Source organism: Coenobita brevimanus, chromosome 91, assembly GCF_032717465.1.
Source record: "Coenobita brevimanus isolate Jiangsu-jjx chromosome 91, ASM3271746v2, whole genome shotgun sequence".
NCBI classification, from domain to species: domain Eukaryota; kingdom Metazoa; phylum Arthropoda; class Malacostraca; order Decapoda; family Coenobitidae; genus Coenobita; species Coenobita brevimanus.
The window spans coordinates 11,681,322-11,702,229 of record NC_137044.1 but is presented as its reverse complement, the minus strand read 5'-3'; the positions used below and the strand labels follow the sequence as shown (position 1 = coordinate 11,702,229).

The window sequence follows — 20,908 nt, the reverse complement described above, 5'->3', positions numbered from 1 at the left end:
ACAGCCCTGGCTGCTCAGGTGCACATCGAATATAGCGCTACGGTGACCAAGGCCGATGCATGCAAGCATGTTGGAGCCTTCAAAACTGAAACCAAAACCAAAAACGAAAGCGAAAACCATATATTCCAAAAGGGTATCAGACACTTCAATGTTCTTCCACAGCTTTACCAAGGTAAATATTGAGCTCATATTTCATTACTATATACTTTGGCATGAATTCTCTCAATTCCTAAAACAAAATTTGGCCTTTGGGAAATTTCAGTTTTACCCCTATGTCTGGGCACCACAGACACCTCCAAAAAACAGCCATGAGCAGTTAATGGGTTAAAAAAAACTATGCCAGAGTTATCCTAACCCACAGTCAAGAGTACTTATTATGCAGTGAGGTTCAGTGCACACCCATATGAGACTCTCAGTACAGAAAAACTCATCAATGATGGTTGGTTGGTTTCTTTCAGGGCGCTTTCCCATATGACGGCATCACTATGAGTATTTATTTTTTTTTTTTAACCCCTTAACCATGGGGCGTCACTTTCGTGATGCTTGGGAGCAAGGGATCATACCGCGGGGCGTCACTTTTGTGATTCTGTGTTATTTTGAATTCGTCCGGGCTTTCAAGTGGTGGCTTGTATCATCTATCAGTACTGCCAATGTCCAACACTTGTCAGCACTCCTAATCTCATCTGTACTCCCATCCATTGTTGACAATTTAGCAATTTCTCTCCGTTCTTGACTCCCCTCCCTACCTCCCCTCCATTACACTCTCCTCTCACCTGTCCAGCCGTGCTATGCTAAATCTTCCCTGGAATTTTCCACTGATTTCATCCACTGAAATAAGCCCTATGCCCTATTCTTATACCAAATAATATATACAAAAAAGAAATAAGGTAAGTGATAGTGCCATACACCTGGAATTGGCTAATTATCACCTGACAACACCTCACGTGCACTCGTTCGCTAATTTTCGCTATTTATTTCCCCTTGAAATATCAACGTACACCGCTTCCCGTCCGATCAGCGAAGTTAAGCAACGTTGGGTCTGGTTAGTACTTGGATGGGTGACCACCTGGGAACACCAGATGCTGTTGGCATCCCTACGTGTCAAGTGGGGTTGGTGGAGGATTAGTGCCCCTCCCTGTAAAACAATTAACTCTAAGCCCTTGGCCACCCCGTCTGGGATACATGGCGTCTGGCAATGAATGAATGAATGAATGAATGAATGAAATATGCCGTATAATCTACTCTTGTAATAAAAATATATATAAGAAAGGAAGGGAGAAGCCTAAGTGATATTTTTATTCACCTGGAACTACCTAACTTGTTATGTATTGTCTAGATTTCCTGCAAATCATTTCACAGCGTATATATTAGCAGCTGTCACCACACTGACATTGGCAGCATTGCACTCCCCCTAGGCCACCACACTGTATTTAGTTTACTGTCGTCTTTCAAGGTGAAACTACGTCGGATTCGTGCCTGTCAAATTCCGCGGCTTTTTAGCCTCATGCAAAGGGCCCTGTGACCTCTACCCCCTACTAAACCTCGTGTGGAAAGGGGTAAAGGGCTAAGTGACTGCTGTGGAACGTCAACTGGCTAATTTGTCAATGAAAATGATAGACAGTGACTACGATCTTTCTGGTGAGTAAAACAGTGCAAGTGGAAATGTAAATAATGTGTAAACAGCAAGTGAAAGCAATGAATGTAAATATAAGAAACAGTAGAAAATAGTTTTATAAGTTACTGCAAGTGACAGTGCATAACACAGTGTAAATAAATTAGAAATGTAAATCTATCTATCTATTGCCAGACGCCTCAATCCCGTTTGGGGTGGCCACAAACAAATCGCCTCCAAGTCGCCCTGTCCCCTGCCATTTCGCTCCTCTGCTCCCAACTCACACCCCCCTCTCTCAAATACCTCTCCACCCCATCTTTCCATCTCATCCTTGGCCTCCCCCTCCCTCTTCCCCCATCCACCTCACTCACATACACTCTCTTCGTCAGTCTCTCACCCTTCATCCTCTCCACATGGCCAAACCACCTCAGTGTGTTCCTCATAACGCTTCCTATCACATCCACATCAACACCACAACGCTCCTTTATATCCTCATTCGTCAGCCTGTCTCTCCATGCGACTCCACAGGCTCCTCTTAAATAACTCATTTCCACTGCTCTCACTCTTGACTTGTGTCCTTCCAACAACGTCCAAGCTTCACTTCCATACGTTAGAGTTGGTATCACAATACTGTCATGTAGTAACTTTTTCACTTCCATGCTCACTTCCCTGTTTCTTATCACTGCTTACAAAGAATCACCAACCTTTCTTCCCTGTTGTACGCTTTCAAGCACTTCACCCTCCAAACCTCCATCCTTACTCATCACACTACCCAAGTACTTAAACGTACTCACATTTTCCAATTCCTCACCATCCAACCTCGCTGTACATTCACTGACTTCACCTCTCTCAAAGACCATCACTTTACTCTTCCCTACATTCACCTTTAGATTCCGTTTCTTACACACTCTCCCAAACTCATCCACCAAGCCTTGCAGCTCCCCTTCGTCTTCACTCAACAACGCAGTATCATCTGCAAACAACAGTACAGGGAGTTTCCAAACACTATCCTCTCTCACCAGGGCCACTCCAACATCCACTACCCTACCTTGTACCTCTTTTATTACCCCATCCATGTACAGATTGAACAACCATGGAGACATGACACATCCCTGTTTCAACCCAACTTTCAAAGACAAAAATTCACTTAGTTCACCATCCACACGCACTGCAGCCTTCGCACCATCGTACATACTCTTCACAGCATTCAACAACTTCCCATCTACTCCATATATTCTTAACACTTTCCACAATCCTTGTCTATCCACCCTGTCATGTGCTTTCTCCAAATCCATGAAAGCCGCATACAACTTCTTTCCCTTCTCTAGAAACTTTTCCACTAAAGATCTAAGAATGAATATCTGATCTACACAACCTCTTCCCTTCCTAAAGCCTCCCTGTTCTTCTCCAATTAATTTCTCTGTTCTTTCTCTAACTCTGTCAATAAGTATCCTACCATACACTTTTCCTATTATACTAAGAAGACAAATGCCCCTATGATTACCACACACTTCTTTTTCCCCTTTTCCTTTGTACAAGGGAATAATTATACCTGACTTCCAATCCTCCGGGACTCTACCTTCCTCCCAGGCCAATCTGCACATCTTCCACATCCATTCTGCTACTATCTCTCCCCCATGCTTCAGCATTTCACCACACACTCCATCAATTCCTGGGGCTTTCCCCAATTTAACTTTCTTCGTTGCTTCCACAACTTCTATCCTACTGATTTCTTCCTGTCTTCTCACCTCCCTCCTTCTCCCAGCCATTCCCCAGCCACTTATACTCGCATTACTTCCATCCTCTATGTTCAACAATTCCTTAAAGTGTTCTCTCCATCTGCTCACTTTTTCTCCCTTCTCCACTAGTAATCTACCAATTTTATCTTTCACTCCCCTGCTAACTTCACTTCCACCCTGTCTTACTCTTTTCACCTCTTTCCAGAACATTTTCTTACAGTCCCTCCACTTTACACTCAAATTCCTTCCAAATTCCTCATCCACTCTCTTCTTACTCTCTCTTACTAATCTTTTCACCTCTCTCTTTCTCTCTACATATAACTCTCTCTTCCGCCTCTCAACTTCTTCCACGCCCCTATTTCTCATCCATTCATTGTATGCTTTCTTCTTTTGTGCCACAGCCTGTCTCATCTCTTCAGTCCACCACGCTATTCCTTGCACCCCCCTCCATCTTCTCTTCCTTCCACACACCACATCACATGCTGCACATATTTCTTCTGTAAATATCCTACACACACCTTCCACGTCTCCCATCTGCTCCAATTCATATTTGCCCAATCGTTCCTCCACTTCTCTCTTATACTCTGCCTTTTTCTCATCCTCTTGTAACCTTTCCACTCTCCTTGCAACTACTCCTTCCTCTCGTCTTTCCCTTCTTCTATTCCTCCATCTTACTTGCATTCTAATTCTGACCACCTCCAAGCAGTGGTCAGAAAGTAAATAAAGTAAATAATGTAAATAAAATAGAGAATGTAAATAGAAATGTAAATGAGTAGTAATATAAGAATACAAGTATACATACTAGGAGTAATGAAAGTGAAAGTTTCACTCTAGCATGTATGAATACTATGAGTTATGAAAGTGGAAGTGAAAGTGACAGATTCACTCTCAACGCTAGTATACAGGACGAGAAAGTGAATGCTACGTATTTTACTGAAAGAGAAATTGAATGCCTACAGTGACAATAAACTACTATTACTGAAGGAAACTTATGGATAAAGACTGTAGATGTATACCGGTATAAGTGTTATATAGTAATAGAAATATAAAGTGTAAGTGTTTTTATGAATAATAAATGACAGAATACCAGCGGCGAATGAGAGCAAGTGGGAAGGTAATACGCGCTCGTAATTTTCTTTGCATTTACAGTGTTTTTTTTTTTTTGGAGTATGGATTCCAAACTATTTGAGAACCATAGAACAGTGTTTCTAGTGATAATATCAGGCAGTGGTAATCATATTACGGGTTGTCGGGAAGTGTAAAGTGGAGACTTCGTTACCCAACTTCAGAGGTCTCCACAAGTCCTACGGTACTCGACGAAGGCTCAACAAACATCCCAGGAGAAAGCTGAAGGTATGTGCCATATGCATATGTAATTTTAATATTCCAGGGCTAATAACTGATTTTTGGCAAATATTTTTAGAGAGCCTGTCGGAGCGCGAATATGCCCGCAAGACACACAAGTCAAGAAAAAACAACCTCGCAGTTTAGGGGTTAATGCAAGGATGAAGGAACCAAAGGCCAGGAGCCAACAAACTGGTCCCTCCAAGGGAAAAAGAAAAACAATACAAAAAAGAGCGAAATTCAAGATCCATTCATTTCGGGATGCCTGGACACACTGCGTTTGAAAGACTGGAGATCATAGGAAGTAGGAAATACAGAAAAAAGGTAACAGTTCCAGAGTTCACCTGTTGCATAAATGAAGGACTGGGAGTAACAGTTAACTCCTGTATTAGAGAACTGGACAGAAAAAGGATTAGAGTTTGCTGACAGACGGGTGCCAAAGGCCCATCGCAGAGGTGAAGGGATGCAAGCAGACAGTTCAGAGGAGCAGTGACCAATGAAGTTGCGAGAGAAAAGTGATAAAGATGCAACAATGCAGCAAAGAGAATAATGCTGAAGGAAGCCAATAAGAGGAGGAGAGTTAATGAGATGAAAAGCCTTTGACTCCACCTTGTTGAGAAGAGCTGTGTGTGGGGAGTGTCCCCACACACGAGAGCTGTATTCAACATGGGCATATAAAACCCATGTATAAAGTCAACAACTGCATAGGGGTAAAGAAGGTACGGAGTCGGCTTAGCACACCTAATCTCTTGGAAGCAGATTTTACAAGAGACGTAGTAAGAACTTTCCAAGATAAATCTCAAGAGAATAAAACCCCAAGTATGTTTAACGATGATGCAAGATTCAGCTGGACATTATTAAACAATAGTAAGTACAGTACTTCTGTGGAAGATTTTGTTCGGTTGATAGGTGTAAGAACTGCATTTTGATGCATTAAAAACAACAAGATTACTTTTACACCAGTCAGAGATACATGCCAAGTCAAACATTAGGTGTGCCATAGCCTCATCCCTTGTTTGTTGAAGTAACTGCTGAGATGGATGTTCCGGGAACCAAATGGAAAGGCGAAGGGTGGAATCATTAGCGTATGAGTGGACAGGGTTAGATGTACAGCTCAGAAGGTCACTGATGAATAAAAGGAAGACGGTTGGTCATAGGACAGAGCCCTGAGGAACACCACTGTTGATAGATCTAGAAGAACGGTGTCTGTCTACAACAGCAACTATAGAATGACCAGAAAGGAGCTACTGATGAAGGCACAGATACAAGGATAGAAACTGTATGAGGGCAGTTTGGAAATTAAAGATTTATGCCAGACTCGATCGAAAGCCTTGGAGATGTTAAGTGCAATGGCAAAGCTTTCACCAAAGTCCTGAAAGGAGGATGACCGGGAGTCTGAACTGTAGGTGAGAAGATTGCAGTGGAGCCTCCCCGACGGAACCAATGCTAATGGTCAGAAAGAAGGCTGTGATAGAAAATATGCTTTAGAATTTTTCTGTTATGAGTAGACTTGAAAACTATTGAGACACAGGATGTTAAAGCAACTGGGCAATAGTTAGAGGATTGGGAATGGTCACCCTTCTTTGGGACTGCCTGAATGAGAGCAAACTTCCAGCAAGACGGAAAGGTACAAGTTGACATACAAAGGTGAATGAGTTTACCTAGGCAGGGTGTAAGCACATATACACAGTTCTTGACAACAGCAGGAGGGACCCCATCAGGCCCATACACCTTACTAGTATTAAGGCCAGTGATGGCAAAAAATACATCAGTTGAAGGTATTTTAATATCAGTCATGAGGAAGTCAGAGGTGGGGGGGAAGTGATGGAGGAACAGCAGCGGAATCATCTACGGTGGAATTGGAGGAGAAAGTCTGAGTGAAAAGATCTGCTTTATCAGTAAAAGAAATAGCCACAGAGCCATCAGAATAGAAAAGAGGAGGGAGGGATGATGAGGTAAAGCTGTTAGAAAGGTTTTTGGCAAAGGTGCCAGAAGAAGCAGGAAGAATTCGAGTTGGAGAGTTAAGAGCATTTAGTCCATCCATCATCCAATCCTACATTGCACCATGAGGAGCATATGTGTCTGGAGCTAGGCAGTTGGTCCTGACATTTAAGATGTGCCTGAGCAGCCTCACTCATCCCTGAGTGGCCTTACGTGAGTAAATAAACCCCAACCACACCTTGGATATCCAAGGTGTGGTTGGGGCTCAATCCGACTGGAGTACAAAAATCACCCACTAAACCGCCAGGCACCAAAATTTGGTTATATGGTTACCACCCAGTGTAGTAAATGGTTTCCTGGTGTAGAGCATTTAGTATGGATGAAATTATTTTTTACAGTGAGAAGAACAGACTTAGCACGATTCTGGGCAGAAACATAAAAAAGATGTGATTCAAGGTTGGGGTTGGTTCCGGTACCTTTTATAGGCCCTCTCCTTTGCATTACTCAAAAGATATGAGAAAGAAATGTATGCTTTCATGTCTGGGAGAATAACCTCCGTAATGCACAAGGCACACTCAGATGGCTCCCGGCCATGGATGCAATAATCATTCCAGAGAAAATCAAGGAAGTACTGCCTGAGGGCATCCCAATCCACAGCTCCAAAGTGCCACAACCGTTTCTTTGGAGGGTCCATAGTCCATACTGGAATGATAGGACAGGTTAAAGTAATAAGGTTGTGACTGGAGGAGCCCATGGGAAAGGCAAGATCAACAGAGGAAACAGAAGGATTAGTTGTAAGGAAGAGGTCAAGTATGTCGGAACTCTCTCCAAGATGGTCAGGGATATGGGAAGGGTGCTGTACAAGCTGCTCTAGGTCATTAAGGATAGAAAAGATGAAGGCTCGTTCACCAGGTGGAACAATGAATTGGGAGGAGAGCTAAAGGTGGTGGTGAACACTGAAATCTCCTAGAATGAAGATTTCAGAGAAAGGAGAAATGGATAGGATGTGTTCCACCGTAGAAGTAAGATAGTTGAAGAATTTTTCATAGTCAGTAAAATTAGGGGATAAGTAAACAGCACAGACTTATTTAGTCAGAGAATGACAGGAAAGCCAAAGCCAGAGAGTAGAGAATTCAGAAGAATCAATTTCAGGAACATGAGAGCAAGATATGTCATTGCTTACATATACACAACACCCACCTTTGGCTTTGAAATTAGTATAGAGAAAGTCGAAGGATACAGAGAAGGGCTTGCTATCAGCTGCATCACACAGCTGAGACTCAGTTAAGAAGAGGTGAGGTTTAGAGGTGGAGAGGTGGTGCTCACCAGAGGGAAAGTTAGAGGAAAGACAGCAAATGTTGCAGAAATGAAGAAGAGGTGAATCAGACAGTGGTTCCTGGCCACTCAGTGAGTCATCACCAGGAGATGGGGGGGAAGGAGGGGCATTTAAGGTCCCCCCCCCCAGGGACTCCTAGGCTTGGTTCAAATGATGCAATTTTTTAAAAATTTTGAATAGGAAGTGTGGTGTGTAACATGCATGTAGTTTTGTGTTGACAGTTGGAGAAACTTGTATTGGAGAGTATGCTGGCCTACTCTATGTGTCACTGAAACACTGAAAAAGTACAGCAAAGGGGGATGGTCAGGAACTGGTCCCGAGGGTTGATGAAATGGGAGCTCCAGCTCTCCCTGTCATCAGCTTTCCTCCCACCCTGGGAGTACTGCCCTGCTCGACTGGTGCTACAGTCTACTCCCTATGCCCTATTCATACTGAAAACATCTTTTCATCAGGAAAGGAATTTCAACCTAATGCATCATTCTCCCTTGAAATTGCTTTACAACTTCCTTAAAGCAAAACAGAGTGCCCATGGAGTGTGGTCAGTCCAGATTGTCCTGGGATTGTGATGTCATTAAGATGCCACCTATTATACTAATTAATCTACAGTCTTGTTCAATTACAAGCACGATATACACGCTCCCATACGAAGCCTCACTAGTTGATATACAACAGCTATTTTCACTTATATGAATGCCCTCATGCAAGTCTACAGTCATATTTTTGTTCCAAGATGCCATTTCCACTTGTCATTATCAAGTGTGTTTGTGTCAGTGATGGAACAATTGCGTGGTGTTGGAGTTCAAGAGGCAAGTGGAGTGCAGTGAAGTAGCTATCAGTTTAGGTGCACTGGAAACTTGTTTTTAAACTTATTTTTGGTGGTATGAAGCAAGTGAAGTGGAGTTTAGGTGAGTTGGAAACTTGTTTTCACTTTGGTGGGTGGGTGACCATTTCATTCATTTCGTCATTAATGGCTCCAACATGCTTGCATGCGTCGGCCTTGGTCACCTACTCGCGGCAATCCATGCTGCTCGATCTCTGGCAGCTTCCCTATTCAGTCCCTTATCCCTGAGGTCACACTCAATGACCTCGTCCCAAGGCTTTTTTGGTCTACCCCTCGTAACCCTACTCCTAACGTTAACCCTTGGACAATAACGTATCCCCACTGAACCCACGTCATAACTGATGACATATGATAAATCGTCATGCAACGGATTTTTTAAAATGCATCCTCATTGTAAAACAAGGGTGTGCTGTATTCAGCTTTTAGAAGGGCCTCTCATAGTGGAGGAGTTAAAGCTGGGTAACCTCTCCAGTTTGAAAAATATCCTAAACAGTACACAACAATCTGGAAACAGCAATAAAAAAAAAAAAAAAATCACTGGACTGAACAGGAACACTACAATTTCAATTATCCAAAACCCAAACCATCCATCCAGTCCTCTAAGTCCACACTGACCATTCGCTGAAGTTGACTGGTCTGAAGTCTCCCACGGTCCCCCATGTTGGTCCGCCACACAATGTCCAGTTTCCCAATGGCAGTGGCTTGGCGGAGAGTTGCCGGGGAAGCACGGGCCTCTGGTCGTGGTTTGAGGCAATACAGGTACTGGCGGGTGTCGTGGGGATTAATCACATTCATGCGCCCAAAGATGAGAGAGTTGGACTCAGGGTATGCCTTGTTCATTGATACAACTGAAATCAAAGTAATATAATTCTAACAAAGTATTATAAGAATGTGAAGAGTGATTTTAACTTACCTGTCTTGGGAAAAAAAAATCATGTTTACAAATATGCAGTGTGGTAATTTTTAATATGCTTCATAGGTGGAAATCCTGCAAAATACATGCTGTATGCAATCAACACAGTCTTTTATAAAATTCACCATATTATGAGTACAGATCATACAATGAAGAAGTCTTACTATGTATAGTATTGTATTATCAATTCTGAGTCTAATTATGGTGTATATTATCCAGCACCAGCTACCTACGGATCAACTTATTTTTTTTATTTTTTTCCAGCACACACATTGCATCATACCCTTGAATCAAAAGACATCCTTTACTGGTTTACACTTGCTGCCTCCTGTTAATCTTGTTAACTTAGGAAAAGGCATTTACAGTGATAGGGTGAGAGCAGTCTCCATTAACCCTTTTACAAACTGATTCCCCTGTCTAAACAGAAAATTCAATAGTCTGAATGTAACAAGAATCAAATCGAAAATACTGTACATTACTGGATTGAAAGGGCCAAGTACAATATTTTAACCACTCAATCAAATGTCCCAACCAAAACAAGATGAATGTCACCTGTGAAGTACGGTGATGGTTCCAACTCCACTTTCTCCAGACAAAGGGGCCCAGATGTGATATTCTGGACTCCTGCCTCCAGGTATACTTCATCACACTAGCCAAAAGGGAATGGCAATTACAATTACAGGCACATAAAATTATTGAAATCATAATCCTTGACTGCAATAATACTGATGAAGAAAAGCAAAGAAAAGTAAATGAACAATGGACAATATGATAAAAACGTTGTAAAAAAATAAAAAGACTAACAAATAATTCAATACAAAGAACAACTAGATACTAACTTACACCGCTAAGGAAATATACAGTATTGAATAATTCAATACAAAGAACAACTAGATACTAACTTACACTGCTAAGGAAATATACAGTATTGAATACCATATGCTTATGAACCACTCATCTGTATACAGTAATGGGTGTACTGACCAAAATACAGTTTAGAGGTAGAGTAGTAGTGGTTAAAGTTTTCAAGCATAATAACTAAGCTACTGAAATGGTCATAAAATTTTGATGTCCGTGATGTACACATAATGGAAATATGATAGAGAATCAGGTTAACACTTCTGGAATCACTGGACACAGCTCACTGTCCATTTAAGTAAAACTTTGTCTTGGCTCAGTGGACACTAGACAGGATCCAACATAAAAACTCAGTTGCTTACCCTGAAAGTTTCTGTGATCATGGTGTCTGGCAGTCTATGATTTACTGTATATTATATAGCCAGAGTTCAGGCAGTCCATCAAAAACACGCATGCAGGCAAGCCACACACATATTCATGAGCATGGTAGAAAAATCAAAGGGTATGAAGGCATGAAAAACTACAATCTGCTTTTTATCATCATATTACAAATCTTATTGTATCATAGTTCTCAGCAAGAAATCTCATTTTTTTTCCCCCACAATAAAAATACATACTGTATTTGACAAGAAATGTTAGAAATAAGTGTTACAAATACATATGTTACAATAAAAATTGCACCAGACTATCAAACGGAAAAATTCTACAGCTTGCTTATTACCTCTGCCAATGAAGTTGGAGGAGGTTATGTATTCACTTGTTTGTCTGTTTGCTTGTTTATTTGTCCACACGATATCTCCAAAGGTTCTCAATGAATTTCAAAGAAAATCTGTGGAAGAGTGGGCCATGGACCAAGAAAGAATTAATTAAATTCAGGGGTGGATCCTGATCTGGATCTGGATCCTGCAATGGCACTGGCTCAGGTATGCGCTCTCTGAATGATTTCTAGTTAATACAGTTTCTGAAATATGATGGAATCACCACCTAATGCAAGAAATTTTGCACAGAAGTAGAAAAAATTTACAGTACATCACTATGTATATTTAACCCCTACACGGCAGCATATTTTAGGCACAGTTGCCCTCTCAGTAAGGCAATAATTCCCAAAACAGCCTTAAGTCAAACCTTCATACCTGGGAAACTATAGTAGCCAGGGAAACAAGTTAAAGACAGTATTACTCACCAACTCTTCTTCTTGCAAATGAAAACATCCCCAGGTCTGCAGGTGGTTGCGTTGATGAGTAAGGATGTGAAGAAGATGATTAACTTTTGCCACCCACAGCAGGATGTCTTCATGCGTGTGCATGCGGCCCCAACTGTGGCTTCATTCTCAATGTGATGACTTCACTACTAGATAAACTAGACACACTGACATCCAAGGCACGCCCTATAGCACTATCACTGAGCCTTTTCTTAGTATCCTTGGAAAGAGGCTTGGCAGGGGTGGATGAAGCAAGGGGTCCAAGCAAGGGGGGAAATGGAATCTATTGAGAAGTCTCAGAAAACATTGCTGGGCACCTGGCTAAAGTCACAGAGAAGACTGAGGTACGCCTGCATGAGGAGCCAGGTGTCTCTCCCTACCCTTTGGTGATGAGATCAAATGGGAGCCAAATCAAAGTGTGGCGGGAATACGCTTAAGGTTCGTACCAATACCCGGCGTGCTCTCTCAACATATTTTGCATTGGTCCCGACCGACGTCCAATGGGTAGGAGTTAAGACAGAGAAGTTACATATGATAAACAGACATTAAAATTTTTCCAAGCACTTCTCCAGTTATACTTAGTACAGCCAGACAGACGGGTTGATCAACAACAACAACTGTACTTCATTATTTACAGCATTGCTAAAAACTGCACAGAAATCTAAATGGCATTTTACATCAAACAATGACAGATGTGTACTCACACATATTATCATGATAACAAATGTCCACCCACCCCCACACACACACAAAATTAAAGCTTTCATTCACTTTGACAAGAGTGTGAGCTACCACCCATGATCCAGAGAGTATTGAAAGATGATCATTATGGTTTGTGTAAATTTTTTTATTTTGTATTATCTTTTTTCTTTTTTTTTAATGAGAGGAAGAAGGAACCAAAGGCTGAGCCCACATTAACGTTCCTTCCAAGAAAGAAACAAAAACAATACAAAAGAGAGCTAAATTCAAGGTCCATTCATTTCGAGATGCCTGGACACACTGCATTTGAAAGACGGGACATCATAGGAAGTAGGAAATACAGACAGAGGGAGACAGTTCCATGGTCGACCTGTTGCATAAATGAGGACTGAGAGTAACGGTTAACTCTTGCATTAGAGAGATGGACAGCAAAGGGATGAGAGTTTGTTGCTACACGGGTGCTACGCGCCCGTCATAGAGCTGGAGGGATGCAAGCAGACAGTTCAGAGGAGCAGTGACCACTGAAAGTGATAGTAAAGAGATAAAGAGGAAACAGCACGGCGAAGAGACAGAGGTTGAAGGGAGCCAGTAAGAAGAGGAGAGTTGATGAGACAAATAGCCTTTGACTCCACCCTATTGGGAAGTTCTGTATGTGGGGAGCCTCCCCACACATGAGAGTTGTACTCTAAACAGGGGCGAATAAAACCCCTGTATAAAGTCAACAACTGTGCAGGAGTAAAGAAGGCATGGAGTTGACTTAGCACACCCAATCTCTTGGAAGCAGATTACACAAGAAATGAAATATTATCTTTCCAAGATAGGTCCCATGTGAATGAAACCCCAAGCATGTTCAAGGATGATGCAGGATTGAGCTGGATATTATTAAACATTAGTGGGCACTCCTGTGGAAGATTTTAACAGGTTGATAGGTGTAAAAACTGAGTCTTTGATGCATTAAAAACAACAAGATTATTTTTCCCCAGTCAGAGATACGAGCCTGGTCAGACATTATGTGTGCCATAGCCTCATCCTTTGTTTGCTGAAGTAACTGCTGAGATGGACATTGCTGAATCCCAATGGAAAGGTGAAGGGTGGAATCATAAGCATACGAGTGGATAGAGTTAGATGTACAGCTTAGAAGATCATTGATGAATAAAAGGAAGAGAGATGGTGATAGGACAGAGCCCTAAGGAACACCAATGTTAATAGATCTAGGAGAAGAACGATGGCCGTCTACAACAGCGGCTACAGAACGACCAGAAAGAATGCTATAGATGAAGGCACAGACAGAAGGATAGAAACCTTAAGAGGGCAGTCTGGAAGTTAATGATTTATGTCAGACTCAATTGAAAGCCTTTCAGATGTCAAGTGCAATGGCAATGCTTTCGCCAAAGTCCCAAAAGGAGGATGACCAGGAATCTGAAAGGTAGGTGAGAAGAACACAAGTGGAGCGTCCCTGACGGAACCTATACTGGCGACCAGAAAGAAGGTTGTAATAGTAAAAATGCTTTAAAATTTTTCTGATAAGAATGGACTCAAAAACTTTTGAAACACAGGATGCTAATGCAATTGGACGATAGTTAGAGGGTTAGTAATGGTCACCCTTCTTTGGGCCTGGCTGAATGAGAGCAAACTTCCAGCAAGAAGGAAAGGTACAAGTAGAAAGACAAAGGCAAAAGAGTTTACCTAGGCAGGGTGTAAGCACATATACACAGTTCTTGCCAACAACAGGAGGGACCCCATCAGGCCCATATGCCTTGCTAGTATTAAGGCCAGTGATGGCAGAAAATACATCAGCTTAAGAAATTTTAATGTCAGCCATGAGGAAGTCAGAGGAGAGAAGTGTGGGAGGAACAGCACTGGAATCATAAAAGGTGGAATTGGAGGAGAAAGTCTGAGCAAACAGATCTGCTTTATCAGTAGAAGAAACAGCTACAGAGCCATCAGAGTAGAAAAGAGGAGGGAAGGATGATGAGGTAGAGTTGTTAGAGAGCTTTTTGGCAAGGTGCCAGAAGGAGCGGGAAGAATTCGAGTTGGGGAGTTGAGAGCATTTAGAATAGATGAAATTATTTTCTGCAGGGCAAAGAACAGACATAGCACAATTCTGGGCAGAAACATAAAAAAGATGTGATTCAGTGGTGGGTTGGCTCCAGTACCTTTTATAGGCCCTCTCCTTGTTGAGGACAGCATTAGAACAAGCATGATTAAACCAAGGCTTTCTTGCATTAGTCAAAGGATATGAGAAGGGAATATATGCTTCCATGCTTGAGAGAATAACCTCTGTAATGTGCAAGGCACACTCAGATGGCTCCCGGCCATGGAAGCAATTATCATTCCAGGGAAAATCAAAGAAGTACTGCCTGAGAGCCTCCCAATCCGCAGCTTCAAAATGCCACAGACGACATTTCTTCGGAGGGTCCACAGGCCGTACCGGAGCGATAGGACAGGTTAAAGTAACAAGGTTATGATCGGAGGAGCCCAACGGAGAGAAATGATTAACAGTGTAAGCTGAAGGATTAGTTGTAAGGAAGAGGTCAAGTATGTTGGAGCTCTCTCCAAGGCAGTCAGGGATATGGGTAGGATGCTGTACAAGCTGCTCTAGGTCATTAAGGATAGAAAAGATGAAGCCTTGTTCACCAGGTGGATCAGTGAAAGGAGAGGAGAGCCAAAGGTGGTGGTGAACATTAAAATCTCCTAGAATGGAGATTTCAGAGAAAGGAGAAATGGATAGAATGTGTTCCATCATAGAAGTAAGATAGTCGAAGAATTTTTAATAGTCAGTAGAATAAGGAGATAAGTACACAGTGCAGATATATTCAGTCAGAGAATGACAGGCAAGCCAAAGCCAGAGAGTGGAGAATTCAGAAGAATCAAGTTCAGGAACACGAGAGCAAGATAGGTCATTGTGTACATATATACAACATCCACCTCTGGCTTTGAAATGAGTATAAAGAAAGTAGAAGGATACAGAGAAGGGTTTGCTGTCAGTTGCCTCAGACAGCTGAGTCTCAGTAAGAAAGAGAAGGTAAGGTTTAGAGGAGGAGAGGTGGTGTTCAACAGACAGAAGGTTAGAGGAAAGGCTGCAAATGTTGCAGAAATGAAGAAGAAGTGAGTCAGACAATGGATCCGGGCAACTCAAAGAGTCGTTACCAGGAGAGGGGCGGATGGTGGGGGCATTTATGGTCCCCCCCCCTGGGGACTCCAAGGCATTGTTGTTTTAGGCTATTTATCTTTTATTTAATTTTGAAAAGGAAGTGTAGTGTGTACTGTGCATGTAGTTTAGTGATGATAATTAGAGAAACTTGTATTGGAGAGCATGCTGGCCTACTCTCTGTGTTACTGAAACACTGAAAAAGTTCAGCAAAGGGGGATGGTCAGGAACTAGTCCTGAGGGCTGATGAAATGAGAGCTCCTGCTCTCCCTATCATCAGCTTTCCATCTACCTTGGGAGAGAGAGAGAGAGAGAGAATGATGGACAGACTCAAGACATTAGTTTGGATTTGAATGATGGTATGTTAATGCATGGCCATCTCTAACCTGAGACTGTAATATCGAGGCAACTCACCCAACCTCATATGAATTTAACCTAATATACACCATGCTGTCCCTAACTAGTATGGTTAGATCACATTAGGCTTGATATTTGATTTATTTAGGTATTTTCATCTTACGGTAGTTTAGTATACAGTAAACACTTCCAAAATGATCATAACATATACCGTTTCGTTACTTGATCAAAACATATGCAGTTTAGTTGCTATCTATGCAAACATGATTTACGCAGATTATCATCTAGAGGCAGTCCTCCCTGTTAGTCACAGTTTAAAACACAACTTTTTTTCCTGCCATTGATACGGGTGAGTGATGAACAGAGTGGCTTTAGGAGTGGCAGAGGATATGTGGATCAAATATTTGCAGCAAGACAGATAGTGGAGAAGGCTTGTGAGAAGGACTATAAGGTGTTTATGGCATTCATGGATCTGGAAAAAGCATACGACAAAGTAGACAGAGAAGGATTGTGGAAGGTTTTGCGCATGTCTGGTGTACAGGGGCGCACCCAGGAATTTTCTAAGGGGGGGGCCCCGTAGTGAGATGAGGACAGGTAATCCGATAATTACTGGGAGGTCACATGCAGGTTTAGAGTCAGAGGGCTGCTGGCTCATGTGTTACTCTTTGTTTGAACTTGCCAATTTTTCATGTTTTGCTGTTATCGAAATAAATATATATAAATTTTTAAAGGACTCAGAAAGCTAAGGGGGGGGCCCCTGATGGTGTAGATGGTAGGCAGCTAGGTGCCGTCAAGAATTTTTATGACGGTAGTGAAGTATGTGTAAGGATAAATGGGGATATAAGTGAATGGTTCACAATCGGTGTTGGCGTGCGACAAGGTTATGTGATGTCCCCATGGTTGTTCAATACATACATGGATGGGATGATGAGAGAAGTAAAATCATGAGTAATGGAGAGAGGAATGGTGTTGGTATTGAATGGTGATGGATGGAATATCTCAAATTTGCTGTAACTGCTGATGATGCAGCACTACTTGCAAATACCGGACAAAACTTGGCAGACTAGAGCAGAGATTTGCTGATGTCTGTGAGCGTCATGACTTTAGAGTAAATGTAAAAAAGAGTAAAGTGATGGTTACAGAGAAAGAAGGCAACTCCCAGTGTGATGTTAACAGTGAATGGAGAGAGACTGGAACTGGTAACAGAGTTCAAATACCTGGGTACAGTGATAGAAGAGAGAGGAAAATGTGCAAAAGAAGTGGAAAGTAGAGTGACACAAGGAAGGAAAGTAGCTAATGCAATGAAGGCCTTGATAAGAAACAGAGGTTTGAGTGTTGCAGCTGAACAAGGCTTACATGAATGAGTGTTAGTGCCAACTCTAACATATGGCGTCTCACTTAACAATGCCCTCAGCTGGACCTCTCATGTTAGATCACTCGCTAAAACCACCCCAAAAAAACTTGGATTATTGTACAGAGTCCATAATTTCTTCACTGATGAGCAGCTGGCTATAATTTATAAGGGTCATGTGCACTCTCAGCTTGAATATTGCTCACCCTTGTGGAATGGATGTGGTGAGGTACAACAAGATGAAATTCAGAACAAAGCTGTTAGAATTATTAACAACCCTGCCATTACAAATAAACTACCTCCCCTGCAAGTAAGAAGGAATGTTGGCAAATACTCAGACGAAGTTGCGTCCATGGTGCCACCTCTCCATGCCTTCCCTTGTGCTATATGGGCATCTGGTAGTGCTCATGACTGGAATGTCACTCAGCCATATTGCAGAACTTCTGCGTATCAGAATTCTTTCATTCCCCGAACTGCATCTCTCTGGAACTCGCTTCCCCAGAGTTATTTCCTTCCAAATTTCAACCCACAGCTGTTCAAGTCTAACAGTTACAGATATTTTATGAACAGAGCACACCAGTAATTTGGTGTATGGATTTTTTTTTTTTTATTCATTTGTTTTTCCTTCCTCCGTTCTGTTATTAAAAAAAATATATACAGTATATGGATGTGAGACTATGGTGTGGTATGAAAATGAAAAGTCAAGAGTGAGAGCAGTGGAGATAGGACTGCTGAGGAATGTGTATGAAGTACAGAGAGTGGATGGGATACAAAATAAGGTTATTCGTGAAAGATGTGGACTCCAGAATTGAAGAGAGTGTACTGAGACGGTATGGTCATGTGGAGAGAATGGACAACAACAGAGTGGTGAAAAAGGTGTATCTGAGCAAATTTGAAGGCACGAGGAGACAAGGTAGGCCAAGGAGAGGGTGGAGGGATATGGTGGATGAGTGTGTGAGAAAGAGAGGTTTGGAAGCTGGTAAGACTAGAGGACTGACAAAAGACTGAACTAGCTGGATAAATATTGTGAGAAGAAGTGCATGATCAGGGATTTGGCACCCCTTTTTAATGTGACAGCGTCCGGACTGACTCTATCAGATACGATATGTGAAGCTACAGGATGTGGTGAATGTTTTTCGCAAATCAGTTAACCCGTACAGCGTCGACCGATTTGGCTTATATGTACACACCCAGCGTCGGGACTATGGAAAAAAATTTTAATGGCTAGATGGGTCAGAAATGTTGAAAAAACATGAGTTTCATTCATGAAAACGTTCGTTTTCAACTCGAAGATTGTTTTTTTTTCCCCATGTCGGGCATTGCCGAAAATTACGTTTTCCCCCCCATAGAGTTTTACAGCCCTTACGTAATTCGGTCGCGGCTAGTCAACAACGATCTTCGTAAGCCTTATCCATTTACTACACATGTCTAAGATACCAAAATACTTACAATAGACTAAACTATTCACAAAATATACATATCTTGATATATTATATATTGTAGGCAGAAAAATGTAACATAAAATGCAGATGAAAGGTATAGAAATTAGAGAAAAGTTACTGTAACAGAAAAGTAAGGTATTTGGAAAAAAGGAATACTAATAAATAGGTAAAAAAAACAAAAAAAAACATGAGTTTCACAGATCAAGTCACTCAAATCCACAAGGAAATACTTTTTTTTTTCGTATATAAGAATGCTTACTTTTCATTCCCATCCCGTAGACTTCAGAGATTTTACGTATATTTGGTGGGGGAAAATAAAAATGCAGTTATGACAATTCTAGGCTTACATTTTCGTATTCAATGCTTACATAAACAACCCCTGTTACTGTTGGTAAAGTTATTTCACCTTTCATCATTTCTACTCGTTTGCCAGTACCACTAGATTCTGATGTTTCACTTTCGTTATTAGGAGGTAAATACTCATCCTCACTATCACTATCCACTAATGATGCATCGCTATCAGCATATACCACACTTTCACTCATCTTAGACGATATAGTATCGTCTAGAGCTATGTCTATTTCTTCTTGGGAGAGACCGGAACGACGAGCTTGAGACATCTTGACAGCGTAAAAGCTCAACTCAGAGTGATGGCCTAGGTAGGCCAAGGAGGGGGTAAGGGAGGCCTGGAGGGGTCAGGCTGTACAGTGAGACAGTGGAATGAAACAATGGTGTTCATAGAAGGTCGCGTTCACACTGTTACGACACGTAAAGACTTACTACAAGTGCGCGAATATGAGGTGGTATATATACCACCGCGACGCTCTAGTCACTGGGAGCTCAGGTGGTATATATACCACCGCGACACTGTACGGGTTAAAGCCAAGATTCCGTGGGACTGAATGGTTAGTGAATGGAAGCGTGGCCCATTGGATTGGGCAACTTAAACTTAAACCCAGCTGTGAGTTAACAACAGCAAAAATCACTTACTGATTTTACTGATACCTGACAATTATACTGTGCCAACACATGTTGCCAGCGCAAGCTGAAGAGCCTAGATGGCCACTCAGTGTTTATATGCACACTGAAACACCACCACTGTCACAAAGTAATGATGCAAGTGCATGACAAATGTTGTAGAGTGCAATAATAAATGGCGAGATAACTTTTTTTGTTATGACATACTGAAACTTATGACTTGGAAAACACCACATCACTCTCCCAAAGCCCTGGGGGGGACCATTGGTGATGGCTCAAATTAACCTAGGACATACTTCAGGTGGGTGGCCAAAAGAAATTATTTTTGGAACTTTAAGTTGCATGGCCTTTGGCCCCTTCCCTATCCCAACCAAACCCATGCAAAATCAGCCTCAGCATGCAATTTCTCTAATCAGTATTTACTGCAGGTTCCACCTGAAACTCTGAGGAAGAGTTGAGAGGTATGAGGAGGCTAAGCCGACAACATCAATTGCATTACTATGCTTCTCCACAAGAGATATAAAACATACTGTAATTCATAACACTGTCTTAGAAAAGGTTGGCCAGGAAATGTATTTAGTCTCTTCATTATGTGAAGTCCTCCTTAGCTGAGTAAAATCATCTGGTGAAATAAAACAATAATACGGCTGTCATCATACAAAGAGTTAATACAGTAGTGTGCCTTTTTTTATTTCACCAATCACAGCATACATACATTCTTACATACATACATCATCTAATCCTGTGTTGCTCCATGAGGAGAGTAGGAGTCCAGGGCTAGGCAATTTGATCCTCACATTTAAGATGAGAGTGACCAGCCTCACTCATCCCTGAGTGGCATTACATGAGCAATAAGCCCCACTCATCCCTTGGATATAAATCTGCACAGGCGCAATCCGACTGGAGTGCCTTAATTAACCACTGAACCACCAGGTGCCATAGTTTGGTTATATGGTTACCACCCAGCATAGTAAATGGTTTCCTGGTGTACAGGAAACCATCTGGCTTTTCAGTCAATGTAGAGTCACCCAAAGACAGAGGGAAGAGGAAAGAATGAAGGAAAGAAAGACAGAGAAGGAAGGAAGGAGGAGAGGAAATGACAGTCAGTCAAAAGCAGCACTACATTGAATGAGTGGATGGTAAGC

The 20,908-nt window shown here is 41.9% G+C and overlaps 1 protein-coding gene and 1 pseudogene across 2 annotated transcripts in view; one reads left to right on the top strand and one right to left on the bottom strand.

The window, feature by feature from the left end:
* LOC145411971 (trafficking protein particle complex subunit 13) overlaps positions 1 to 20,908 on the bottom strand; it is a 67,373-nt gene that overhangs the window by 8,762 nt on the left and 37,703 nt on the right. For both annotated transcript variants that reach the window (XM_080281943.1, XM_080281942.1), the window contains 2 exons: positions 10,279 to 10,375; positions 9,429 to 9,661 (listed from right to left, as the gene is read on the bottom strand). In XM_080281943.1, coding sequence (XP_080138069.1) covers positions 9,429 to 9,661; positions 10,279 to 10,375 — 330 coding nt within the window. The remainder of the gene's footprint in view (positions 1 to 9,428; positions 9,662 to 10,278; positions 10,376 to 20,908) is intronic.
* LOC145412039 (5S ribosomal RNA) lies at positions 964 to 1,091 on the top strand (annotated as a pseudogene).